This window comes from Stegastes partitus, unplaced genomic scaffold (assembly GCF_000690725.1).
Source record: "Stegastes partitus isolate 25-593 unplaced genomic scaffold, Stegastes_partitus-1.0.2 Scaffold769, whole genome shotgun sequence".
Classification (NCBI taxonomy): Eukaryota; Metazoa; Chordata; class Actinopteri; family Pomacentridae; genus Stegastes; species Stegastes partitus.
The window spans coordinates 62888-90111 of NW_007578500.1; the positions used below are offsets into that span (position 1 = coordinate 62888).

The 27224-nt window shown below is 40.4% G+C and overlaps 1 protein-coding gene across 3 annotated transcripts in view; it reads left to right on the forward strand.

Annotated features, from left to right (window-relative positions):
• The window catches only part of usp6nl (USP6 N-terminal like), a 109356-nt gene that overhangs the window by 62671 nt on the left and 19461 nt on the right, over positions 1-27224 (forward strand). For 2 of the 3 annotated variants that reach the window (XM_008291923.1, XM_008291921.1), the window contains 4 exons: positions 12584-12657; positions 22077-22156; positions 24612-24651; positions 26979-27059. In XM_008291923.1, coding sequence (XP_008290145.1) covers positions 12584-12657; positions 22077-22156; positions 24612-24651; positions 26979-27059 — 275 coding nt within the window. Of the gene's footprint in view, positions 1-1345; positions 1477-12583; positions 12658-22076; positions 22157-24611; positions 24652-26978; positions 27060-27224 lie in introns of those variants that run through there. The other variant, XM_008291920.1, reaches the window with a different exon arrangement.

The window sequence follows — 27224 nt, forward strand, 5'->3', positions numbered from 1 at the left end:
AAGTTTTCAAGCCAATTAAACAACGCTAGCATCAAAAATTAGTTTAAAATGAACCAATGCGGAAATTTGAGTTGACATTACACATGATATTAAGTTGATTCAATTACCTGCATTATTATGAACACATTAATATGAGTTTAGTTGGTAGTGGAGGGGAATTTAAATCTTGAACTCGTGAAAAGTTACGGTAACAAGCCAATTTAATTAAATTAGCACCACTGTTTAGTTTTAAATCAACTAATGGAGAAATCTGAGTTGAAATCACAGACTATATTAAGTTGATTCAATTACCAATATAATTATGAGCACATTAATATGAATTAAGTATTTAGAGGCAGGGAGTTGAAATCCTGACCTCAAGGTGACGAAAAAATTCACTATGACGCCAATTTTGTTAAGTTACCTCAACTTGAAATTATTTTAAATGAGCTAATACAGAAATTTGAGTTCAAATTACACAGAATATTAAGTTCATGCAATATTATTATGTCAAAATAAGCCATTAAAATACTGTTTGCAACCTAAAAGGTTTGGAAAATCTGAACTTTTATGATGCATTACGTTGTGGAAATAGTACATTGAAAACTATTTATTCTCTTTGAAGAAACGCAGCAAAGAAGAAACTTCTCTGCTCATTTGTTCAACTTCAATAATTTGCTTCGGTTTTAAACACACAATTAAACTTAAGATTATCCAAATTAATGCTGCCGATTTAAGTTAGATCTACTGAAATCATTTTATTTCTTTTAAAACAACAGTTCGTTAAAGGAGGTCGGCTTGAAGTTTCCAGGTTTTAAACATTAATAATTTGCTTTGAACAAACGTTAAATGCAGTTAAGCTATAATCCTGCTAAAGGAAAATTAAGACAACGGCGGGAACAATGAGCTGCAGCAAAAAAAAATTTAACATCATACTCCCAACACCGAAGGAGAAAACCATGTTTTTGTACTTTAACCAAATAAAAACATCAGTTTAAATTGTATTTACAAACCAAATGGACATCAGCAGCTCCGACCCTTTTCTTTTTTTACAGTGTCCATAAATACTCAGACTCATAAACAGTCCCTGTTTCCCGACGATGAGCCGTTTTATTCGGTCACAAACAGCTGACCTCACAAGGCTCATTTTATATTTGGTGATATTTTGGAAAAAATAAAAAGTTTCAGTGACAGCGGCTGAACAGCGATGCTCTGTCCCGGCTGAATGGAGCCGCTTGTTGTGTTGTTGTTGTGTTTGGGCGGGAATGTTGTGAGTGGGAACGACTTGGAAGTCTGTCCGGCTGACAAACAGTGGCTTTGTGGCAGCAGCGTCTCTGATCTCACTTCTCGTTGCCATATTTCCTCCCTCGGTGGAGCCCTGGCCACAGACAGTGATGGGATGAGCTAGTTCAGGTTGTTTCACGGCGGAGCTGCTCCAACTGTGACCGATGCGGACTAAAGCTCGCCTGGACGATCCGCTGGATGCCTTTAAAAGAGGTAAAAGAAAACTAAACTCCTGGCTGCTTGATGATGAAGGTCTCAGCCTGAAACATAGCAAAGAAATGTGTTTTTGCACGGACACAGATGTGCAAAAAGTTGCTTTGTCTTTGTATTAAATTGCAGTTGAAGAGCCGGTTTGCTGGTGCTGGTGATTACTTCCTCTAAACTGTCTTGATTCCGTTTGAACTGGTTTATCTGCTTCCCTGTTTTAATGTAGCTCGTGTGAAAAACTACAGAATGAAGGGATTTATTCATTCAGCTTGTGTGTCTTTGATCTCCTTTGGAGTGTTGGTCAAAAAACAAAACCAAAAAGTCTGTGTTTGTCTTCAAAATTTCACCTGGCATCCATAGTTAGTGGTTTGCCTGCAGCTCGTAATAAAAACATGTGGAAGAAAGTGGACGTAGCATCGACTGCACACTGACGAGTTACTCCGAGGATTTCTTTATTTTTCTTTTTAGGATATTTGCCTGTTTTTTGTGAAGTACCACCAACAAACCAAAACTACCTCCAAAACTGATGACTATCTGTCATCTTTAGCTATTTATTGACATTAATGCCAGTTAGTGCTAACACTTTAATACGATAACTTGCACTTTAAGGTGCTATTAGCATCTTAAGTGCTAAACTTTTTCATTTTACCACTTGCATAGTTGCTGTGTTTAGTGAAAACATGCTAATATTTACCGTTAGAGCCTCTAACTAGCATGTTTAAGTGCTAACATTTTATTATTAACTTAAGACTCGCACAGTTGCTGTGCTAACATGCTAACATGAACCCTTCGACTCTCTGACTAGCACGTTGAAGTGCTAAACGTTTATCGTTTCAACTTTGTAGCCCCCTGCACAGTTGCTGTCCTCAAGTGTAGACATGCTAACATGCTAATATTTATCCTTAGAGCCTCTTACTAGCATATTAAAGTGCTAAACTTGAATCATTTGAACTTTTTCCCATCCACCCAATTGATGTGCTTAGTGTACACATGCTAACATGGTAATATTAACTTTTAGAGCCTCTAACTAGCATGTTGAAGTACTAAACTTTAATCATTTTAACATTTTAACACCTGTACAGTTGCTGTGTTTAGTCTACACTGGCTAACATGCTAACACTAGCCTTTAGAACCTCTAACTAGCATGTTGAAGTGCTAAACTTTAATCATTTCAACACCTGTACAGTTGCTGTGTTTCGTCGACGTTGGCTAACATGCTAACACTAACCTTTAGAGCCTCTAACTAGAATGTTGAAGCGCTAAACTTTTATCATTTTAACTTTTTAATACCTGTACAATTGCTGTCCTCAAGTCTAGACATGCTAACATGCTAATATTACTGATTAGAGCCTCTAATTAGCATGTTATAAAGTTTTATCATTTTAACACCCACACAGTTGCTGTTGTTAAAAACTTAACACTTTCATTCTACTTTTTTCCCCTCAATTTGAAGACTAATATTAAAAAATCAGTATTATGATATAAAATAATTGAACATTTCAACAGCCTGAACTGCTTTGAAGTAAACGACATTCAACATATGTGGCTCATCCTTAAAATGACCCAAGAAAAGAGCGTAAAGGCAGTGAAATTACTCTGAAACCAGGCTCACAGGGCTCATAGGGTTAACATGCAGCCACTAAGACGTAACTTTGTGTCGCTCAGACCAGAGCGACTCTGAACACAAACACTAACTGATGTCACCCTCTGAGCTCCATGAAGCAGAGACTCAACAACACTCTGCCTCCAGATATAACGTCCTGATAGCAGAATGATTAGATCATACGCTCATAGTGGATCCTGACGTTCTGGGAGATGTTGTCTGCGAGCTAATGTTAGCATTTAGCTTTCCAGTCCGGTTTAAGTTTGAATTAATGCAGAGTGGAGTCTGAATTTCCTTATTTTTCTTCCATTAAGCTGTTAAACTTTGGATTGTGTGTTTGTATCTGCAGAGTTTTGCAAACAGAAGCTTGATCTGATACAGTTTTAGTGTAAAAGTTGTTGAAAAATCTGCGTTTTTACAGTTTACATGCAGGCCTGAGTGAGTAAAAGCCGAATATTTGTCTGTGAATCAGACTCAGGATCAGTTCTTGGAGTCTCCGATTGTCGGTGGTTGTTCAGAGGTCACGTTTGTGTCCCAGTTCAGGTCGGAAATCCAGACTTTGAGCAGCAGACGATTGTTGTGGAGGTCCAGTAATGACATAGTGTGAAGTGTCTGTGATGCCTCGTGTGCTGTTTGTCTGGACCAGTGTTTGGTGTGTGAGGAGTTGCGTCATCGTGTGAACACCTGAGTCACTTCTTATTTATAGGTGCTACATGCTTCAGTATCACTTCGCTCAGCGGTGCCACTTCTGGGAAATAACTGTCAGAAATTCTGCATATAAACATCACGAACCTGTTTCACTTCATTACTGTGACGCTCAGACTTCATACAAACAGTAGATGTGACACACGAATGTAACACTGTGTAGGAGATAATGGTATTATTATCCTTTAAAGCATAATATCTTTAAAGACATTAGCATTTATTATAACCAGAAACTGCAAAAATAGAAAAAGTGTTTAGATTTTCAACTTTTTGTTGGTCCCTAAACTACTCATCTGTGGCGTGCAGCGATTTTTTATTTATTCTACACGTGCCATATAAAAAAATCTACCAAAAATAAAACGTTTGGTCCAACCAGATTCTGTTTAAAACGAAAAATTCTGACTTCTTTCGCGCAATCGTGAAGCCATGAATGATTGAGCTGCCACCAACAGTCACATGGCTAAAATCCAGAGACTTTTCGATTGAACTGCAGGCAGTGATTAGTTAAATTTGAAGAGAAACAAGTAAAGCGACAAAATAAAAACGTAAGAATTAGTATTGTTAACCTCTTTAACTGTGTCATACTGCACATGAGACATTTGTGAGAACTTTCTACTTCTAGCCACGGCTGTTTTGTTTCCGTAGAGGTGCAGGACTTTATATTGCAGTAAGAAAAAAAAAAAAACGAGTTGACAGTGAGGAAAAATGTGTCTGGAGCAAATAAATAAACACACTTTGGGTTTACAGGGTTGAATAACTGCACAGGCCTGTAAAACATCAGAAAATGTTTTTTAAAAAATGTTTATTATAAGTTCTAAAAGAAATACTGATTGCTTCTTATGTTTGAGCCGAAGATTTTCAGTTTAAAAGCATGAAAGACTTTTTAAAAAAGCAATTGCTGACAGTTAATATATAGAAAAATATACAATAATTTGAATTTGCCAGAAAGACTTTGGTGAAAGCTGGAATCATTTGTTTTTTTTTTTTAAAGTATGTTCATTTTTTACAGACAGACGTACAAGATTAGATAAACATATGTCTTCTTCCAATCTAAACCTGGAAAACGGTGCAAAAATGTCAAAAAAGTATGCAAAACTGCATCATTTTGGACGTTTAAACTGAATTCAAACACTTTTTAAATGTCAGTTAAACTTCCATCTCTGCTTTACAGGAAGTCTAAAACATTCAAATCCAGCTTTAAACAAGCTAAAACTGTCTAATTATTACGTCTGTGTGGATGTTTTGACAAAACAATTGTATTTGCATCATATCGACGGAGGCGTCAGATGATGGAGGATTCGTGTCTGTTTGGACGTTTCGTGAGCCGATAGCAGGAACAAAAGACGGGAAATGAGTTCTTCTCCGATCGACGCCTCCGCCGTCATTACCGTCGTCGTAATTATTCCCTCTTCTGTGCGGAGCAGAACCGCCGAGAGGCCACAAGGCGCTCGACACGACGGTCGGAGGCGACGACTCCTTAACATAAAGAACAAAGGGGCTCATTACGGCGGCCAACAGAGAGCCGAGGAAACGCTGTGATTAGCTCGCGTCGCTCGGTGTCGGCGTTCGTCCTCAGCGGCAGGAGATAATGAGGAACAGGAACACAAATACACCCCGAGACGCTTCCTGTCGCGTGACCTAAAGGTCGACAGGAGGACGATCATCAGTAGGATTCAGGTTTTTATGTTTTACCTGCAAAGTCCAGCTGAGTTTCTACAAAGATAGAGAAAAAAAAAGGTTATTTTAATCATTAAGGCGATTATAAGTTTACATCCTCTATAGTTCTAGTAAACAACATGCTAGCGGCACGTTTCGGAAACACTGTCGTACATCTCTGAGTATTCAGCGTTTGTCTGAAGGAGACACGAGTTTCTTCCCCGATTCTTTGACAGACAGAAGAAGCCTCTGAACTCGCTCTAATTAAAGTCTGTCGGAGGGTTTGGCAGCATCTGAGGGCGCCGCTAAGTGTTTCTCTTTCCAGATTTTAGTCTGTCAAAGCTGTTCAATTCCCCCCGAACCACCGTAAGAACAGTTCTGTCAGCCGTGTGATGCACTTAGAAACAATCAGCAGGCTTTGTTCAGGTTTTCAGATTTAAGCACCTTTTATATCATCTGACACCTGATGACTCTGATTTTTATGCAAATTTTTAAAAATGTGAAACAAATAAATAAACAAAAGATAATTAAGAAATTACCATCTTGTTAAAATAAAGTAGTTTCCTGCAGTTTGACATAATTTGTGTTTTGGATTTTTGTTCTTGACTGTTTTAATGTTTAATAAAAGATATTTACATGTGTAAAAACATACAGTTAAATAATGTCAGAATACAAACAATCAGGCTTAACACTGCAGGAAAGTGACATTATTAGTTTGGTTTTGTTGGTTAAATTAAATGTAAAAATATTGTTGTAAACCTACGAATGTAGTTTTAAATCTACTGTTAATTTTGCACCACATCTAGGGTAATTCTGATGTATAGTTCACATAAAAATCTTGTGTTTTTGACAGATTTTTAATGTAAAAAAAAGAATGGCTCCCTATAAAACTCACAGAATAACCTTGACTAGATCATATCAAGTGTATAAGTACATTTACTTTTATTAATTTCTATTTTTTTTTAATTTTATTTTATATTAGACATGTAAAAAATGCACTTTTTTGTAATTTTATTGATATTTTTGTGTTTTCCAAAAATACAGAATTTTTTTTTTAATAAAACAAATAAAATTTAGTAAAATTACATATTTTTTTTCAGCTCGTAAATGAACTTTCATTTTAATGTGGTTCCTTTTATTTAGTCAGTGTAAGATAACAACTAAAGAATAAAATATTGGACTTTGAAATTACTTTAAAACAAAGAGGAAAAAATCAGTAAAATTACAGGTTAAAGGTTAAATTTTATTTTATTTTCTCCTATGAGAAGCAAACTACAGGATCAAAAGGGAAACTGCTGGTCTGATATTCTACTAAACATGATTTCTGTTCTCTGCGTGTCTTTCTTGTCAAACCCTCGTCAACGTTTTTCCATCAGCACGACTTCAGACGTGCAATTAGCGGTTTTTTGCTTCCCCGTTAACAAGTATGATGAGTGAAAACATGGAACCACAGCTGGTGGATGAAAATACAGCAGAGTGTGAAAACAGAATTCACATCCAGCGTCACCTGAGTTCTTCTCGTATGCTTTGAGCTGTCATGCCTGAACGCTGCTGCTGGACGCTGACAGTAATTCCCACGTGACCTGAATGCGGCGCGAGGAGCAGGAGTGAAGGGCGGCGCCGGAGGACGGGTTAGTGTCCAGCTGATGGACGGGGACATTTCAGTCACAGCGGGACGGGGACAGTTGGCTGGAACCGACGTCGGCTTCACCGCTGGGGACTGACAGCAGCTCAGAGGGGAGGTGGAAGGTCGGCTGGACGGGAGGAGTTCTGGGATTTAACGAAGGAGAACGGGGATGACAAGCGACGGGAAAAATCCAACACGAGACGCTGTGAAGGGCTGTCGTTCTGTTGTTCGGCCTGTTGAATCTGGTTCTGCTGGACACGACAGCGAGGATTCTTTCTTGAGTTTGAAAATGGGTTCGACGGTCCGAAATTGGACGTCAATCCACTGGACTCCACAAAGTTGACTCGTTTTTTTGTGTTATAAGCGCCACAGCCGACTATCGACTGTCTTCCTCGACCTCGAACTCTAACATGAAGGTTTAGTGGCTAAAATACCAGATGTTTCCCTGTAGAGGTGGTGGAGACCAAAAACAGAGCTAAAACAGGGTAATGAGCTGATGTTTTGAAAGTGTTGTTGATGCTGTCGGACATTGGAAATCCATTTTCATCTCCAATGCGTTGGACACATGTTTACTTCAAACGTTTGCTGACTTTTTAGTGTAAAGGGCATCACAGCTCGTGTCAGCCATATTTATTCGTCTTCTTGTTGCATCTCAGTTGTGTCCGTTTCCTCAAACTATAGCACTAAAACGTCCTCTTTGCTTTGATTAAATCGAGGTATGTAACTTTTGAAAACTTTTCCAACCAAAAAATGTCAGTCTTACCAATCAATAGTTGATCTCCAGTGTCTTACGTCAATATAGGCCACTACTATGGCGTAGATTGGACTAGATAGATTAAACATCACACAAGTCTTTGTTATGGTGGCCCTTTTTTTGCTAAAACTCACACAGTTTTCTGTGCTGCCGCTAGTCTGAGTCTCCACTTCCTCTGGTCGCTACTGTGTCAAACCATAAAATATTAATGTCTTCAGGAAGAGAAATCCCTTACCCACTACCCAGCAACTAACAGACAGAAAAACAAACTTAGCAACAAGCTCATGAACATTTAAGAGTGTTTAGTGGCTTTAAAAGCAGATATTTCCCTCAAGAGTTGGTGGAGACCAAAAACAGAGCTAAAAGAGAGTGATCACTGGACTTATTGTTAAGGTTAAATGACCAATTAGATTAATTAGGAGGAAAACCTGTGAAATAATTAGCATTTACCTGCTTAATGACCATTAAATGACCAGCTGAACCAACAAAGGCGAGATACAAATAGAAGATAGTTGTCCATAAATTGTTTGCTCAGGAGTTTTTAAGAATTCCTCGGTTGTGAGACAGCGTTTTTACTTGATTTTTTAAAAATTTTATTTTCTCTTGTTCGCACTGTTTTTTACAGTTGGATCAGGAAACATGTAAGGATGTGTCCTAATGCTGTGAAATAAGGAAAAGTTTGGTTTTCTCAACATTTATTTTACAGCAAAGTCGACAGTTTAGTCAAAATAGGGTGTTTAAAGGGTGTAATGTGTTTTAAAATAGCCAAGATTACACCGTTTGTCAGAGCCAGAATCAGACAGACATTGAACTCATCGTCTTGTTCCATCAGAAAACTTCATTAAATCTAAACTTAAAGTCACAATATTTCATAAAAGTCCCTTTATTCTGCACATCTTATTTAAACCACTTGTACCTGATCCAGTTTGTTAAACTTTTGTAGAGTAAATAATCAAAGAAGTCATTTTCTTTTTTCATGATTTACGGCATTAAAACTGTGTCATGCTGCATAACAAAGTGGAGTCTTTTTAGTTGGTTGTTGTGTCCATAGAGGTTTTAGGACTTTATGCTGCAGTGAAAAATGAGCCCACGTCAAGTAGAAATGTGACGAAAGTAAGTTTTGTAATTAAAACCCCCTCTACCATTAACCTCTCGTGTCCGGGCCAGAAGACGTCTTCGGCAGCTCGTAATATTAAACATAATTCAAAGCCTCTAATATAAAACATCTTGTAAATTTAAAGCCCGAAGGGGTCTCCCGCAAATAATTACAAACCCCCCGGACCTACGACAAGTCCGGCAAACACAAACACCCAATCTCCGTCACGGCCGCCGCTGTGATCCCTGAAGCATGAAAAGGGCTTTAATTGCATTTAGCTTAAGTCAGGCCGCCGTGGAATACTAATACGGCTGCAGTGGAGGCTCAGCCTGAGCGTAAAGAAAAGACCCAATCCCATTTCCTCTGCAATTCCTCTCCGGCTCACTATGGGAACGCCGGGGCCTCCCGCTGAGGAATTCCCAGCAGAAAGAGGCTTTACTGTATTTGTTTGTTTGGCCCGGACGCTTTGCCTCGTTGTGTACGGACCTCCTCCTCCTCCTCCACCTCCCAGCGCCGTCTTCGTCCCCCCACTGCTCTTTGGCAGCCCACGGCGACATGCCTTTCACTGACACTCACCATCCTGTCATAAAAACGCCAGCCGGCCCGATGAGGAGCGTGTTTGTTCGCGGCGTTTTGGAATTCCAGTCCGGTCCTTTCCTCCCCGTCGAACCCCGGAGACCCCCGGAGAGGAAGCTGGAGAATGACCGGAGTCAAACAAAAGGTCGCAAAGGGCCGAAGAACTGGCGAAGAGGAAGGAATCATCGCTGTTACACAACTGCTGGCCTCTGAAGGCAGTAGATTAAAGCTGCTGTGCGTCATCAGATGCTTTATTTACACTGACATGCATCTTGTTTGAAGATTGATGGCGGTTTGAGATTTTGACCCGATAGTTTTTTCTGTTTTGAACATTTAAGCCCCAAAACAACAAGTTTCAGTGAACTTAGTCGACTCCCAGACTATGAGGCCTTCTTCTAATCAGACTTTTTAGTTATTAAGGTCTTGGTATCGCATTGGAGTGAGTTAAAGCCAATACTTAGATTTCAAAGTGTGTTTTTTTTGGTGCAGAAGTTCTGCTACCAGAATCAGAAATGTCAGAAGTGCACAATGAATCTTTGGCTTTGTTGGATCCACTGACAGAGCTTTTAGGTTCGTTGGATTTCTGTGGTTTAGCTTTAAAAGTTTTGTTTATTACACGTCAGAGCTATCCGATGGATTGTGTTTCTTGACCCGTCCAACTTCCTGTTGGCGATCGTCCCAGATCTCAGCAATTTTCATTTCATTTAAGTTCGATTATTGGAGGATTCTGTGCTTTGAAAGGACACCGAGCAGCTTCCATTAAACTCATTAAGCTTCAAAAAGCGCCATGTAAATATTCCACCGTCTTCTGGGCGATTGCTGAGATGCTTTTAGGCGTGAGTGTCTCGTTCGGCGGCTCCTTGCTTTACTTACGGGTGTGATTCATTGTGCGCCTCCATTACGACGCATTGAGTTTAACGTAAACACGACGCGACCCCACTTTGCGAGCACACATCCAGTCGGCCGAATCAGGAAGCCAGTGTGTAAACTGTTGCCGTAAACTCTGATTTACAGTCCAGAGAGAAGCGAGACGTGTCCGCTGGCCGAGCGTTAACGTGTCTTCGGCCGTTTGCAGCGACAACAATAAACGCATTTGGCTCAGAAAACACTGGGAACCTTTCTGTGGCGTGGCAGCAGCAGCTGGCGGTTTAAAGTGGCTGCTCTTCACGCAGACAACCTCACATTATTCCTGCAGGCTGAGGTCAGGCGGCACTGAGGGCTTCCTGCTGGCTCCTCTCACTCGGCTGACGAGTGCGTTTTCTCCACGTCGACTGCTGGCACGCCGAGGACGAGCCGCAGAAACACAAAGCTCGACTGTGACGGCAGAATGATCCAACGTGTGAGCAGCAGAGTCGGGTTTAGTCGGCTCTAAGAAAACTCACCACTGTACTGTAAAACATGGAGCATAGGTTCTTTACACGGTTTCTGCTGCGCATGCCCTCTGGCAGGTTGTATTGCACATCAGCTACCTCGGTTCATACGAGCAGATCTGAACTTTTTTGCTCCATAAATGTTGCACATGTATTTTTATGGGGGTTTTTTCTTGCACATAACCTGTCTGCATTGTTCTTGCATGTTTATATTAGTGGATGGATGTGATGATTGTGTCTCAAAGGATGTTTTCTGTTAAAAGGTTTATTACTAACTAAGAATTTTACTGCACTGATAACTTGCTTTGGCTACATGTGATAATAAAACATTGAATCCTTGAATAATTAGGAAGCATTTTTTACCAAACTTCAACACAAAATATAGAATCTTTATTGTGATTAGATCATTCTTAGCCTAGAAAAGTTTACGGTCTTATTGTTTTTTGCAAAGTTACGTTGTACAAAGGCAATAATAATTCAAAAATGTGGCTCCATCAGTGCCAGAAAAATATGGGATTTTTTTTTTTTTTTTTAAAGTCGAATACTGTAATGTTTCAAAACAGTAAAAATAATAATTTTTCACATTCAGCATTTAAATTATCACTTTTTTTCCCACAAAATTTACTAAATATTGTCTTTACTTTAACAAACCATAGAGAACTTATTTTAAAAAATGTAAAAAAAAAAATTTCAATCTTATATCTGAAAATTACAATATTTTTTAGGTTTTTTATAAACAGTAAAAAAAAAAAAAAATAAAAAGCAGAATTTTGTCATTTTATGTAAAAGAATTAATTACTATCTATAAAAATGACAGATATTTGAAGTGGACTTTATGTACAGTTTTGTGGGGGGTTTTGTACAGTCAGCATGTGTCTTTATAATTTTCATCTGCGATTTTACTAGATATTATTTGTAAATTATCAAAAAACTGAAAAACTACAGTTACATTTGTTTTTTTCATTTTTTTTTTACAGTGTACCGGTGTATTTATTAAAGCTGTTGCTCACAATGTTTTTTCTTTTAAGCCATATTGGTAGTATTTCTCTACGGTTTCAATATTTTAATTTGTCCAACACTTAAAATCACTGTGTGACTCTCTAAATGAGATTTATTTGAATAAATGTAGCATCAGGTGAATGCTAACATAGCGTGCTAGCATGCAAACTTTAAACAGGGCGGCTGTGGCTCAGGTGGTAGAGCGGGTTGTCCTCCAATCGCAAGGTTAATGGTTCGATCCCCCGCCCCTCCACAACCGCAGTGTCCTTGGGCAAGACACTGAACCCACTGTTGCCCCCAATGGCAGCGCTGTCGCCACTGGAGTGTGAATGTGTGTGAATGAGAAACACATTGTAAAGCACTTTGGATAAAAGCACTGTATAAGTGCAGTCCATTTATAATGTTAGCATAGCTTCATCTATAATCATTTTCTGGCTTCCTCTTCTTTTAGTTATGTGTCTACATCTACTTTGTCACATTCACTTTTTTTTTTAATTATAAGTTATTATTGAACCACATTTGCTCATTTACTATCCATTTAAGAGTTTACTTTCGTATTTAAAACAACTAATTCCACTTAAAACCACAGCTACAACCTGCACACACAGGCTGTGTTTCCTGTTTCTTGTGATTCTGTGTAAAACTGTGAAAACGTTGCTGTGACTCTGTTAAAGTCTGAGGCCATAATTATTCATGTTCCCTCCTCTGCTCTGTGTTTTCTCTCCAGCGTCTGATACCGAGCAGGATGCAGCTGTAAAACTTGACCAGGAGCGAGCTGAGATAGTCGCCAAATATGACAAGGTACGGTAAAATAAAAACCTCCCCGTGTTCGGCGCACAAAAGGTTTCGGGGGCAGCTGTAACCTCCACTGCAACAACAACAACAGCAATCACTGTGTTTTTCTTGTGGTCGTCCGCAGCCAGATTCCAGTCAGTCACTCGCTACCAAACTTCATAACGCTGTGGTTGCGTCCCTCCATGAATCACTGCCTCATTGCCCGTAAAACACAATAATAACAGCGTGCGGCTTCTGTGTGTTTTAAGCATTTTCATAAATTTAGCAGGGCTGTGATTACGGCCTTTCCAGAGCCACGTCTCGCATGCAGCCGAAGCTCGCCGGCTGCCGACGAGAATTAACATGTAAATTATGCATTTAAGGGCCACTTTAATGATCCACACCGGGCGCGTGTTCAGCGGACTGAGCGTTAACTGTGTTAGGAGGGCCGGGAAACTGGAAAAAATGGACTGTTGGGTTAATAGCAGAGGAAGGAAAAAGATCAGAGGAGTTATTCATTAAACCAAACGGCATGGAAAGAGTGACGTCATGGGCACGGAGGGGTTTCATTAGCTGAGATCCAGAGTTTGGTTAAAGGTGCAGTCTGCAGGGTTTAAAGAGCAATCTGTACATGATCAGAAGACATTTGCTTGTTTTATGTCTTTGTTTATATTCCCTGTTTTTCTGCATTATTCCCTTTGTAAAACTGAAAATTTCCCCACTGTGGCATCAATAATCGATCATCTGGTCACGTCTGCATGTCAGCGCATGTTAGCACGTGTTGATATAAGGCTCCAATACTGATTATTGGTAATCAATGAGAAAGATAATCAATATTCAGAGCTGACATACTTTAAGTTTTCTATATTTAAACCATGTGATAGCAGGAAAGCCGCCATTTATAACCACATTACTTCATAAATAAGGATTACTTTAGCTGAATGTGTACAATAGAAATAGATGATGTTCGTGATGCTCCTCCGTTTACTAATCAATTGATTAATTGTCATTGATCGACTTGTCTCCTGCTCTTCTGTTTTAATAATCTTTCTAATCTTCTATCACTTTTATAGCCCTCTGGGGTCCACATCATAAAGCTTTATGAGTTATTGTGTTCTAGACTCTGTTTCAGCTAGTGTAGCAGTTAGCCGTAGCCACCATGAAAGCAGCTAATGTCCTGATTTATGGAGATGGTTGTTGTTTTTGTTCGTTTTTTGCAGGTTGTGTCTCCACTAGAGAGACATGTCTGTCAGTTAGAGCAGATTTTAACGGTAATCTGACTTTAGACAGACGTGACAGTGCTTCAGCTAGCGTTAGCAACAGGTAAACAGGCATAGCAAACCTCTCTAGCCTAGCACTGTTAGCAAAACAAGCTCCAGTTGGACTACTCTGGCATTTTCAGAGTAACAAGGAAATGCTTGTGTATTACAACTTCAACAACACCTGCTACCTACCAACAAGTGCCCGTCCTGTTGAAGCTGTGGGGTCACTTGTAAACAGGCCGTAAACTGTTTTCCACGGCATTGGAAAAGTGAAAGTGCAGCCCAGTGTTCAGCCAGTGTCTGAAAGAGCAACAAAATTTAACAGCGAGAGATTAAATCGATGCTATTTACTAAATTTATATGCATTTGTTTCATTTTAGTCGTCTCTAGATGTTGTTTTGCAGCTTTCCTCTACTGCTTTGCGCTTTACTTTTCAACTGCTACGACTCCTATGATCTTAAACATTCACTTAAAACACTTTCCTGTTTGTTTGTTGGCAAATTTTAATCTATTGCAGTCGGGAGAAAGACGGAATTCGTCCAGTATCTGTCTCTCTAAGAAGTACAAGAGTGACAGCTTGTTTATAACATAATTATAAGACAGTAAACACATAAATCTTTCTTCGTAGGCTTAGGATTTGATTTGTTTGACAAGTTTAACCGATGGAATTCATCTTAACCATATTAAAAACTCCTCTGCTGTGGCTTCACAAACATATTTATACTGTTCACAGAGCGGATGTAATGCAGAATATGTCTTCATTGGTCCATGTAGTGCTGTACATATCTTATGTACAACTCTTTAAAAATGGCAAATCCCATCAAGAATGCAGCATTAGCTCACTTTTTAAACCTCAAATCCTGCACCAGTCAATCCATAAGACATCTACATTTTATACATCTTTAATATTTATTGCTGTTATCATGTTTAATATATGATGAAGTCTTTTGATTATATATATTTCTTGAAAATTATGGTATTTGTTTCTGCTATAATACGCATATTCGTCCTGCTATCATTACCTGACTGTTAATTATTCTCAATTATCAATAACCATGTTGCTCTTAAAGTTCAGCATCCGTCACGCTCGGTCTAAGAAAAGTGTCTGATATTGTTATGCAGATGTGTTATTATTTCATGAGTGTGTGTATAAATTATTAGGCACTTATCTGAGGGCGAATTTGCAAATGAAAAGCCTCTTCACAAAGCCCTTAATGACATCCGTAAACCTGTCAGAGTTTTATAAATTACCCTCTAATGTGTGTTTTTATCAGGCGCCATCGAGTTATTAAACAGGATAAAACCCTCAAACTGTTATTTTATTCATATTTGTATATTTAGATGAACTCCCGTCACAGGAAGTCCTCGTAGCTTCTCGGCTCTGCTTCCTGAGTGACACATCGGTCTCACGGCTCGGTGGTATCAGCAGGACCAGCTTTGTAAATTAGTCTTTTTAATTTAGTCCAGCAGGCTGCATAATGGAGCTGCCTCATTAGGAGTGAAGAGACCGTGGAGATGATGGAGGCGTGTGTGTTAAATCATTGTCGGCGATGGGAGGAGTTTAATGGAGTCTGTTATCACGCCGGCCGCACAACAACTCGCCGCTCGTCATTTGTGGGTATTAAGAATGATTTTTGCAGAAATTAATAGTTTTTGTTTCCAAATGACAAACCCACTGGGGCCTGACTGCTGTGTGTCTTACAGCTCAATCAAGGCAGCTGATCGCAAATAATTGGAGGCGATATTTCATATCCAACAGAGTCATGCTTGGTTGGGAACAAATCTAAAATGTCGAGTGTTCTCAGAGACGCTCAATCTTTGCTATGTTGTCCTGTTTGACTTCTTTAATAGCAGAACAGTTCTGGAGATAGAAGTGTCCATCACTTCATTAGTTTGTGAACAACTCTTGGCTGTGAGGGAGGCCACCAACATACCTATGAGTCCACGTAGGAGTTCCAAGTAAGAGACTCTTGAAGGAGGCCACCAAGACACTTATGAGGCCTCTGAAGATGTTACAAGACAGAGATTAGTAAGCGAGGTTACCAAGACACCTATAAATCCTTTGAAGGACTTACAAGAATTAGGCTAGTGAAGGAGGCCACCAAGACGCCATATGAGTTCTTTGAAGGACTTACAAGTAAGAGGCTAGTGAGGGAGGCCACCGAGACACCCATGAGTCCGTTGAAGAACTTAGAAGAATGCAACTAGTGAGGGAGTCCACCAAGAGTTGCAAGTAAGAGACAAGGGATGGAGTCCACCAAGACACCTATGAATCCTCGGAAGAAGTTACAAGTAAGAGAGTAGTGAGAGAGGCCACCAGGACACCTATGAGTCCTCTAAAGGAGTTACAAGAAAAAAAACAGTGAGGAAGTCCACAAAGGCACCTATGAGTCCTCTGAAGGAGTTACAAGTAAGAGACAAGTGATGGAGTCCACCGAGACAGCTATGAGACCCTGTTAAGGAGTTACAAGAAAGAGAGTGAGGGAGTCCACCAAGGCAACTATGAGTGCGTTGAAGGAGTTATAAGAATGAACCTAATGAGGGAGGCTACCAAGACAACTATAAGTCCTCTTGAGGAGTTACAAGAGAGGGATTCGTAAGGGAGGTCACCAAGACACTTATAAATCCTCTGACGGACTTACAAGAACCAGGCTAGTGAAGGAGTCCACCGAGACACCTATGAATCCTCTAAAGGAGTTACAAGAAAAAGACTGGTGAGGGAGTCCACCAAGACAACTATGAGTCCCTCTGAGGGAGTCCACCAAGACACCTATGAGTCCTCCAAAGGAGTTACAAGTAAGAGACAAGTGATGGAGTCCACCGAGACAGCTATGAGACCTTCTTAAGGAATTACAAGAAAAAAACAGTGATGCGGATCCACCAAGACACCCATGAATCATTTGAAGGAGTAACAAGAGGCAAGTGAGGGAGTCCACCAAGACACCTATGAATTCTTTGAAGGAGTTACAAGAAAGAGACTAGTGAGGAAGGTCACAGAGGCAACTCTGAGTCCTCGAAAGGACTTACAGGAATGAGGCTAGTGAGGGAGGCCACCAAGACACCTATGAGTCCTCTGAAGGAGTTACAAGAAAGAGACTAGTGAGACTATGAGTCCTCGAAAGGACTTATGGGAATGAGGCTAGTGAGGGAGGCCACCAAGACACCTATGAGTCCTCTTAAGGAGTTAAAAATAAAAGATAAGCAAGGGATTCCACCAAGACATCTATGAATCGTCTGACGGACTTACAAGAAAGAGACTATTGAGGGAGTCCACCAAGACACCTATGAGTCCTCAAGTGAAAGGCAGGGGGAGTTGTGGCCGATGTGCTCGATTGTTTTCGGTCTGAGATGCTCTGACAACATCCACAGTGAACCTCTGACGCAACAATACGCTAAAGAGCTGCTAACATGTCCGTATACTCGCAGTGTTGTTCATTTAAAAGCAAATCTTTAACGGTGTTTCTAAATTTATGTCTTTTGTTGAAAGACACTTCAGTGACAGTTTAGTGCAGCATGAAACAGGCTGCAATAAGGGCGTCATAAACAAAGCAATAAAAGTGGAAAAACAACCTAATAAATCAGATTTGGTTTGAGTTTCATAAATTTAAATGACTAATGGAGTTGATACTCAACTTGTCAAGGAAGACAATATACAAATGTACTTTTTGGTGCAAGATCTTGTGTATTCTGGATTAATGACAGTTGGAAGGTGATTAAATGGGTAGAAAAGGTTAATCCTGCTACATAAACTATGTTAGATTTTCTCAAATATTTGCTTCAAAAGCTTAAGATATTTTTGATGAATCAACTTGCAAGGAGAAATCCCTTCATTTGAAAGCCTCAAAGTCAACTTCTGGCAAGTGATCCGCGGCGATAAAAGCTTCACGTTAAGTGGATCTGAGGCAAAAGAATCGAGGAATCGCTGATTTAATAGAGAATAAGTTGCAGTTATATTGATAAACCGCAGAAATGCAGCGCTGAGGGAACACACAGTGGACTGTGTTGTGCAGTCAATCAGAGATCTGCGGTGACACACAATCATAGGAGGCTGCTGAGTCCTGCTTTAATTTCACCCTGAAATTGATTCTAAGCAGAGAGAGGAATGAAAAATGTGTCGGCCGTGATGATGTGGAGCTCAGGACTCGCACACGGCGGAGAATAAAACACTGAGCTCTTTCTGAGTTATTTATTCAACCGATCTGCAGACGCTGGGCGGGAGCGCGAGGCGGAGATGAAATCTGAAATATTTCACCTCGACATCTGGTCGTCAGGCTGACGCGTGAAGCCGCAGACAGACTTCTGGGTCTGTTGCTGTGGGGAGGAGGTTTTTGAAGACATTCAAGGTCAAGCAGGGAATTCAAATAGAAGTCGAACTGGAGTCTTTGTTGTGGGAATTTATATTTTTGGTGCTTTGATGCAATTTAAAGCTTACAATGGGGACTAAAATGTCACATTTGTACGTTTCTGCTCCGTGAAAATACTTGAAAATGCACGTTTTAATTGAAAGCTTGTCTACTTTTACTAGTATTTATTTAATGTATAACATCTAGTACGACTAAATGAATCCTCTGAATCCCCAAATCTCCTGACTGGTTTGACAGGAATGGATTTTTTTAAATAAATTGCTAAAATTACATTATTTATCAAAGTGGAAAACTGTAAAAACTGAAAGGATTGTTGGATTGACATGCAGTTCTATCAGAAAAATGAACAAAATCTAAGCTTAAAATCATCAGATTTCATCAAAACTGCTTTATTCCGCCTGCATCTCATAAAAGATTGGTCGAAAAATAAACCATTTGTACCAGAACCAGCTCTTCGGCACAACTTAAAAGTCATTATCATCTTTGACAAACAGTCGCGTGGCTAAAATTCTAAAACAATTCGGCTGAACTGCAGGCAGAAAACAAATCTGATCAATTTAGAGCAAAAATAGAACATATTAGATCAATAAAATAAATGCAGCATGGCTCAGAAACAGTGACCAGAGGAGCACGTTAGTGAAACATCTGTTTTGTTTGCAAAGTAATATTTAAAAAAAACACCCAAAAACTAGATTCAGCTGCGATCAGTTGAGAAAATGTTTTACGTGTCTCCAGTTTTTCTTTTTAATTTTCAAGACATTTCGGAGAACCTGTCTGTATGCAGATTCTCAGCCAGCAGTCATTTCCTTCCTTCAGAATTTCTGGTTAATATTCACGTTGTCGGAGCGACGTCTTAATTGAAGGAACGAATAAACACGACCGACGCGCTTTTCCTGTAATTACTTTGCAGTTCAACAAAATGAGGCGCACGTTTTTCGGGGTAATTACACAGCGCTCGGGTTTCGCAACTTGTGTTGGCAGACGAGTGAAGAGGTTTGTTTCCTGCAGGGAGGAAGATTTGGCGCCTTCCCAAAAGAGGAACAAAGGAAAACCACCAACGGCAAAATGATAACAATCGAGAATTTTAAGAATATATATATATTTATACTTCTAACCAGTTGTGGTAATTGGGGCTTCATTTACTCAAACATAAAAGGCATTTTTGGTCATCAAATGGTCAGAATTGCAGACAGCTTTTAGTGCTCTGAGTCAAGAAATAAACAGAAAATGGTACAATCCATCCTGATCTGGTTCTAATAAGCTAATTAACTCCATAAAATACAGCTTTTTCACGAGTTTAGTGCATTTTTTAGTTCCCGGTCTCACTTAAACCTGTTCCTAAGAGTTCTGCACAGTGAGTTTTTTTTAAGGCAACAGATGAAATCGAGTCTGGCATCTGTAGATATACTAAGGTGTCGGAAAAAGTTGGGTTCTCGGCCCGGTCAGGTACACTCAGCATGCATTTTTAAACACCTGCTTGATGCAACCTGCAAAGAAAACCCTCTCGCCTGCAGTGGCTGTTTAGCTTTGCTGGTTTTGCTTCCTCCGGATTTGAAAGCCGTCACTGAGATTTCAGCCTCTGCACCCCAGCAGAGCCGGGATGACTGATGCGTTTGCAGATTCCTTTATCTCGCTGTGAATGCAAATTAGCTTTTATGTCTTCACCAGAGGGCCGTGGAGCCACATCTTCAACCCGCAGCAACTTTTTTTTTTCAGTTTAACCAGACGTGATTCGACATTTGCAGACTTTCTGTGGTACATTCTGACCTTTACGTGCTCTTTTTCTTGATATTCTCGGCCCACAAAAAGCTTCCTCGCTCTCTCTCTACCTGTTGGCTTTTTCTATTTCGCTGCTCCATGATGGTGAATTAACTAGAGGCCGTTTTCTTTTTTTTTTCTTTTTTGTCGGAGGCCCCGGAGTCGGATGGCGACGCAGGTGGGCGTCTGGCTGTTCATTTCACACCTGTTAATCGCCGCTCACACACTCACACACACACACACTGTCGTAAACACTCACGCCGACGACACACTTTCTCAAGGGCGCCGGAGTCGTAATCTAGCAGCCAATCAAAACGTGATTCTGCGCCCCCCGAGGAACGTGGGCGGCATGTAATTCGGAGCTCGATCTTCTCGGGTTATTTCGGTGCACAAACGGCATCAGTCAAACAAACTGATGTGACAATTACTTTGTGGAGTAACTGATGCACTGCTCCCTCTATAAAGTGTCAGAATACAGAGAAATACGTCGTCCCAGAGTCCAAGGAGGAGGGAAAAAGCTTCCTTCTACCAGACGTTTGAGGCTTGTTTTGCTATTTACTCGCCCCTGTTGCACAAAGTGGAATCATAGACAGTTTTCTACATTCATACCGTTTGGTTTAAAAACCCAATGAGCTTCAGTTTACTATCAGACATGACAAATGTAAGAAACAAATCTACATATTTGACAAGCTGGAAGTTGCCATTGTTGGTGTAGTTCTTTCAAAAATGAAATAATCAGTTGTAAAAGTTGCCCTTTTTTTTCCAGTTGATCGCCTAATTGGCATCATTTTCAGCTCTGCTTTACGTTTCCACACATAAGTTTATTAAAGTATCGCATATTTAGCTCATTTATTGGTCATATTTAGCGTATATATGCACTTTAAAGTACTGCACTGCAAAAAGTCAACGGAAATGACAAATTTCCCAATTTTGCTTGCTTGAGGGGGTTTTTGGCTTTTTCAAAAACAATTAAAGCTTTTTCTGAATAATTCAGACGTAGCAGATGTTTAACTCACTAATCAGTTTATTACAATCATGTCACCTTTGGCGCTAGTTTATTTACTCCAAAGCAGCCAATGGAAACAAGAATAAATTACATCTATTTTTGCTTGTTTAACTATGAAAACGCGGCTAGTGTCAATGTAAATGTGGCGGTTAAGGGCACAGGTTACTGTTAAACATAGCTAAGGATTATGGGAATCCTACCAATGCACATGCAATGGAGACGTGCTTGCATAATGTGCATAAAGTAGTTTACAAAAACCTGTCCTGCAAGAACAAGACTGAGAATAGTTATCTTAAAATGCAGTCGACTTGAACAAACCAAACCCAGCGTGATGCGTCGTTAGTTAAAGAGTGGTCATTCTGTTTTTCCCCAACTCCACAGTTGTCATTCTCCATCTCAAAAAAACATCTTCCTCATATGGCGACGAAACATTGGAGACAGGTTTTAGTCTGAAACTGGTGTTCATGTCTGTGAAGATCGTCAGTCATCCAGGTGTGGGTTATGCTCGTAGTTTAATCACAGCAACTGGACTTCCTTGAGTTACTTGAAGACGTTTCACCTCTCATCCAAGAGGCTTCGTCAGGTCTGACTGACTTGTTGGGACAACAAACCCCCAATTGAAACCGAAACTCAAGTGTTAAAGGCTTCTTAAAGACATCAGTATCTGGAACTCCCAACTAGTCAGTCAGACCTGATGAAGTCTCTTGGATGAAAGGTGGAACGTCTTCAAGAAACTCAAGCAAGTCCAGTTGCTACGATTAAACTACAAGATTAACCGGTGTTCATGTTCCGGTCTTAGGTACTTGGAACCAAATGCACCTCTTACGTCCTCCAAAGTGTAAAATTGTATTGTAAAATGTAATATTCTTCATCTTTATGTTGATGAAGCAGCATTTTGGCTGTTTTGCATCATAAATAAAAAACAACTAAAGCAAGCAGCTGATGAAATTTTTCCCATTTAACTCTCTGCAGCTTGTTATCCTCCAAAAATGCACCTACATTTCCATTTTTAATCTTAACATCTGTTGTCTTTGTCTCCTTCTTGTCGGTTTTCAGGGAAAAGAGGCCACCGTGGAGCCCTGGGAGGACACCAACTTCCACCTGTACAAAGTCATCGACCGCTTCGGCTTCGTCCAGTAAGACCTCACACAGAATGACACAACCTGCAATCACCACTAATGCCTAAATGAGATGCCTCCAAGGCAGCTGAACGGTAGCAGTATGAAGGACACGGGAGGGAAAATGAGAGGCTGGCTAGGAGGCCACGAGGCTCTTAAACAGAACTGTTATATATAGACTGGAGCATGCAGGCAGGAAACAGCCTGGTTAGCCACAATCACAGGGCAGCAGTGTTCGGGTAGAGATCCAGACCAGAGCTGGGCGGGTGGCGGAGCAAAGAAACCTCTGGGTTGTTGTGATGGTTTCAGACAGAAGTGTCCTGAGGTGAAGGTCAGCGACTGGGCAGGAGGAGACGATGTGTCAGACTGGGAGGACTGGTGGCAGAAAACAAAGCCTCCATGTAGTTGTTAGACTGAAGAAAGTACGAGGAAAGATGTCTATTTAGGTCTTTGGCAGTTTTTTTTTAGTTACCCAAGGCTGTTTCTAGAACAACTGGGTTACTTATTAAAGTGTGAAAGCTGGTGTCATGTTCAGACTGTATATAGCTGTGAATGATGTGCCACTTGTTCCTCCCGTCGTGCAGAAATAAAACCAAAATATTGCAGAAATGGACGTCATTTGAAAACAGGAGTCGGTGCAGTCGTGATCAGAGGATGGGATTGTGTCATCAAAGACTCGTCTACTGTGCAGATAGCTTGTGTTTTTCCAGATAAAAAATGTTTTAAAGCTATCCGTAGCTTCATATTATCTACGTTTTTTGACTGCAGAACTTGTTGGCTGTTTTGAGTTGGTCTGAACCTTTAGCATGTTCCTCCTGATAGAACCATTTTTAGGAAAGAAAAATGTACGTACTCCAGGGTAGGTGGGCTTTTACAACGCTGAATGGCTAAATTTGGACAGGACAACAACAACTAGCTCTGCATTTTTATGTCTTCTTGATGCCCTCGTTACTACCATTCACATAAAATTCATCGTACACGCTAGCACAACAAACCCTCCATTGTTCTATTTTCTACGTGCCCATTGAACTGGAGGCATGTCCAGTAACTATTTGTTGTTGTTTTGCTTCACTTGAAGTTAACGTCATGGTTGAACCTCTTGAATCCTGAAATGGAGACGGAAATGCAGAAAGGGCAGATTCCTGTGTTTCTGTAAACGTGTAAAACCACTTTTATGAAAACTGCAGACGTCCTAAAGATTCCCCAGCTAGTACCAGAGATAGTAATGGATACCGTCAATCGATTGAAATTTAACTGAATAAAGTTGTATTCACCAAAGAAGGTGAGGAACATGCATGTTAGTTGCAGATTAGCTGCAGTTCCTGGTTGCGCCACCAGGTGGAGCATCTTATTATTTAATACTGTCGCGACGGTCCTTGTGTTAGCGGCACATTCAATCATTAGAATGTTAATGTTGGAATCCAAATTGGTAAATAAATAGTTTTGTGATTTAAGTTGTTTTAATTTTGATTGTTGTGGGTGAGTATTGTGGTTTTTTCGATGTTTGTGTTTTAAGAGTTTAGCTAGCAGCCGGCCACCAGGACATAGACTTCTGGAGTCGTTAATGACTGCCAGCCAGCGCCTACCAGTTTGTACAGTTTCTGTCTATGATAAAGGGTCTAATATTGGCCTTTTATCCCACTTTTTTTAAAGAAACATGTCTTTCAAACTCTACAAGGGGGCTCAGAGGGTTCATGGATTATTTGTGATTCTAGAAAAACACCTCATCAGGTCTAATTACTGAATTAAAGTCACCTTGTAGTATGAATTCTTGCCCTCACAGTTGTTTCTTTAAGACTTTATAAGAAAAGTCTCCCACAGAAAAGGAATAAATAACTGTAGGAAGAAGTAAATATGTTTATTCCAACCTGTGCACAAACCTAGAAAACTGTACGTTCTACCTGTAGTTTTGTGGAATAAACCCAACATGTGAAACACTGTGAGCGCGTCGGATCAATAAAAACTCACTTTCGGCTTGATTTTAAACAATGTTGTGTATTAAAGCCAAGAAAGCTGTAAGAAAAAAACACATTTCTCTGCTGGGATTGATCTTCACGTCTTCTGTTTATCCGGCTGTACGGCAGGTAGTGTTCAGGAGCTGAAAGCAGAATATTGACTGAGCTCGTCTCAAAGGAAAACGCTCCTGCAGAGACTTTAAAGCTCAGATAAACAGCTTGAGAAACGTCCAATCTGTTGTTTTCTGATTGCCGCGTGTTGTTTCCTCCCTCTGATAACATTCAGGCGGCGAGTCGAGCTCGAATGTCACTCGGCTGTTTTCATCAATCGCTGCTTTCTGGGAGGAATGCGTTAAAATACCAACAACCTGTCTGACATTTGCATCACGCAAACTGAACCGTGATTCATCCGCTGCACACACACCGGCAAGGACAAACCGGAGGTTAACAGATAATTCACTATTATTTCCTTTGTTCGCTCATTCCCTTTCTTCTTCTTCTTCTTCTTCTCCCCTCAGTGAGAATGAACTTCCATCCTACGACTCGGTGGAGGAGAAGGTGAGCTTCTTTGTTGTCTGTGTTAAAAAAAATAATAAAATACCTGAGCTGCTTAAAGCCATTTTTACACAAACAGAGGAAGTTTTCAGCTGTGTGAAGCAGGAAACTGCATTTTACATTCGTGATTCATGAGATTTATGCACAGAACCGGACAGGTAGTTTTCATTTAGCTGCCCTATTTCCGTATACCGTAAATTCCGGAAACGAAAAAAACATTTGTGCATATACAGACCACACTTGTCTATAAGCCACAGGTGTCCACATTTTTTAAACTTTTAATTAAATACGTACCGCTAGCATACACAAATACCGTCAATGCTTTTTTCCGGACACTGTAACACGACTGGTTAAGAAAATAAAAACTACAGCAGCCCACCAGGAAAAGTCATTGATCGCTGTCTTCATCTTCCTCCTGCACTATGAAACCACTAAAGTCGTCTCCTTCAGCCTCAGAATTACTTCGTCACTTCCTCGGTCTCTCTTTCGTCGTCGCTCTCAACGTCACTCTGGTCTCGAGGTGAATTCGTAAAAATTGTAAAAATCTGTAAATTAGCCGCAGCGTTCAAAGCGTGTAAAAAAAAGTAGCGGCTTGTAGTCCGGACTTTACGGTAATTCTCAAGCAAGTTTGAAATAAACTTCTGAGTTAGGTTTCCATGAGCTGCCGTCGTCAGAAGGTGGCGCTAGAGGCTACGTCAGCTGTAAGAAACGTAGCAGAAGAAGCTGGAAACGGACGGAAAATGACAAAAACACATTTTAATTATTAAATGAATGCATGGTAGCTAGTTTTTTTGTTTTTTTTTAATCAACTTCTATGTTTGCTGCTAAAGAAAACATCAGTAATATCTGATTAAATTGATTTAATTGTATTTTACGCAAAAAAATATCCCAAACATTTTCTAGATCCAGCTTCTTTTTCAGTTCTAGACTGATGTCGGGCTGCTGGCTGCACATCTGGAGACAGTAAAACACTATAAACAGTACAGTTTATACAGACGGGTGACAGATTAAAGGAAAACCTCGAGCCTCTGACCTCCACAACGAGGGGATCTGGTGCCTCTGTTACGCTGTTGGGGACGGTTTCCTGGCATGATTTGGATCCGTTCGTCCTCGAAAGAATCAATGCAAATCAAGTGTTCTGAGTCATCTTCTTCATCATTTCTATTCCGATCAGCGCTTTCGGGAAGACGTCGCTCCCGTCCAGAGGGCATCGACGCTTTGACGGGAATATCTTTTGAGGAAACGGTGTTTATCCCTCCGGTAGAGCTCCGGAAACTCGGAGAATCAATGGCGAGGGAAGCTGTACCGGAGGCCCAACACCTTGTTCAGACACTTTTTCCTTTAATTTGTCGGCCCTCTGTTGGTCCGATGGGGGAAAGCACGACCACCATCGTGTAGCGACTTAAAACGATCATAAAGAGAAAGAAGCTCAAACTAATAACCTCTACAGGAAGCTCCTCCAGGAAATAGTCACCTCCAGCCTCTGGTGTTGTTCACGGGGCAGAAACCATCAAGATTCACGTTGGTTCTGCATCAATCAGAGGCTTTTATTCCAAGGACGAGTTGTAATACATAAATATATTCCACATTCAGTCCTCGTCGGTTGTTTTTTGGACCGTTTTTCCTTCGATTTCACATGAAAACAGACGACGTTCTCTCTCTTTCTGGCATCATTCAGGTCTTTTCCAACACCTCAGAGAGTATTTTCACACCGTCTGTTGTGTGTTTGGGTTTTTTTTTTCCTCTAACTGTGATATTACCCTCCAACCAGGTGTGTTGACACGTTAAATGTTGCATTCGAGTCCCGCGGGAAATAAGAGCTTTTGTGCTTGCAAAGCTCAATTTACTCTCAGCACGCTGGGTGAGAATGTCGAGTTTTGGGAAAAGCAGGAGAAAAGAAGCCGGCGCGGTGATTTTTTTTGTGTCTATTTATTATTTATAACTTCATTTCCTCCAAAATTGGAAACAAATTTCTTAATTAAATCGTAATGAGCAAAACAAAAGCGGTTTATTTGTGTTGAAATTCTGAATCGCAGCAGCAGCAGCAGCAGCCGACTGGAACTGTGATTTTATTTGACATGTGTGCTCGGTTTTTTGAAAGCTTCTTCATAAAAAATGTGCAAAACCTGAACAGCACCCGCGGAGAGCTTTAATTAGAGCATCTCGACAGCTTCGAGCGACCGCCGACGTGATCACCTGCAACTTGTTAGCTTTTATCTGTCAGCCCGTTCTGGCTGCGAATCCCGGCGGACGTCGAAGGAGAAGAAAAGAAAAAAAAAAAAAAACGCTGCAGGGGAAAGTTATTAATGTGTCACTTCTGGTTTCTGCAGCAAAAGCACCAGGAGGTGGAGAGGACCACCAAGTGGCTGAAGATGCTGAAGAGCTGGGACAAGTACAAGAACAGCGACAAGGTGATTTCCTTCCTGTCACTGCACATCTTCCTCTTCATCCTTCGGTTCACGTCGTCCTTCCGAACACGATGATCGAGCCGTCGGGTTGTGCGGCAGCAGAGATTTTAATGTGAACAGAAGCTTCTACATGAGCGGCTTTAATTTAGGTTTTTTTTGCTAATTACA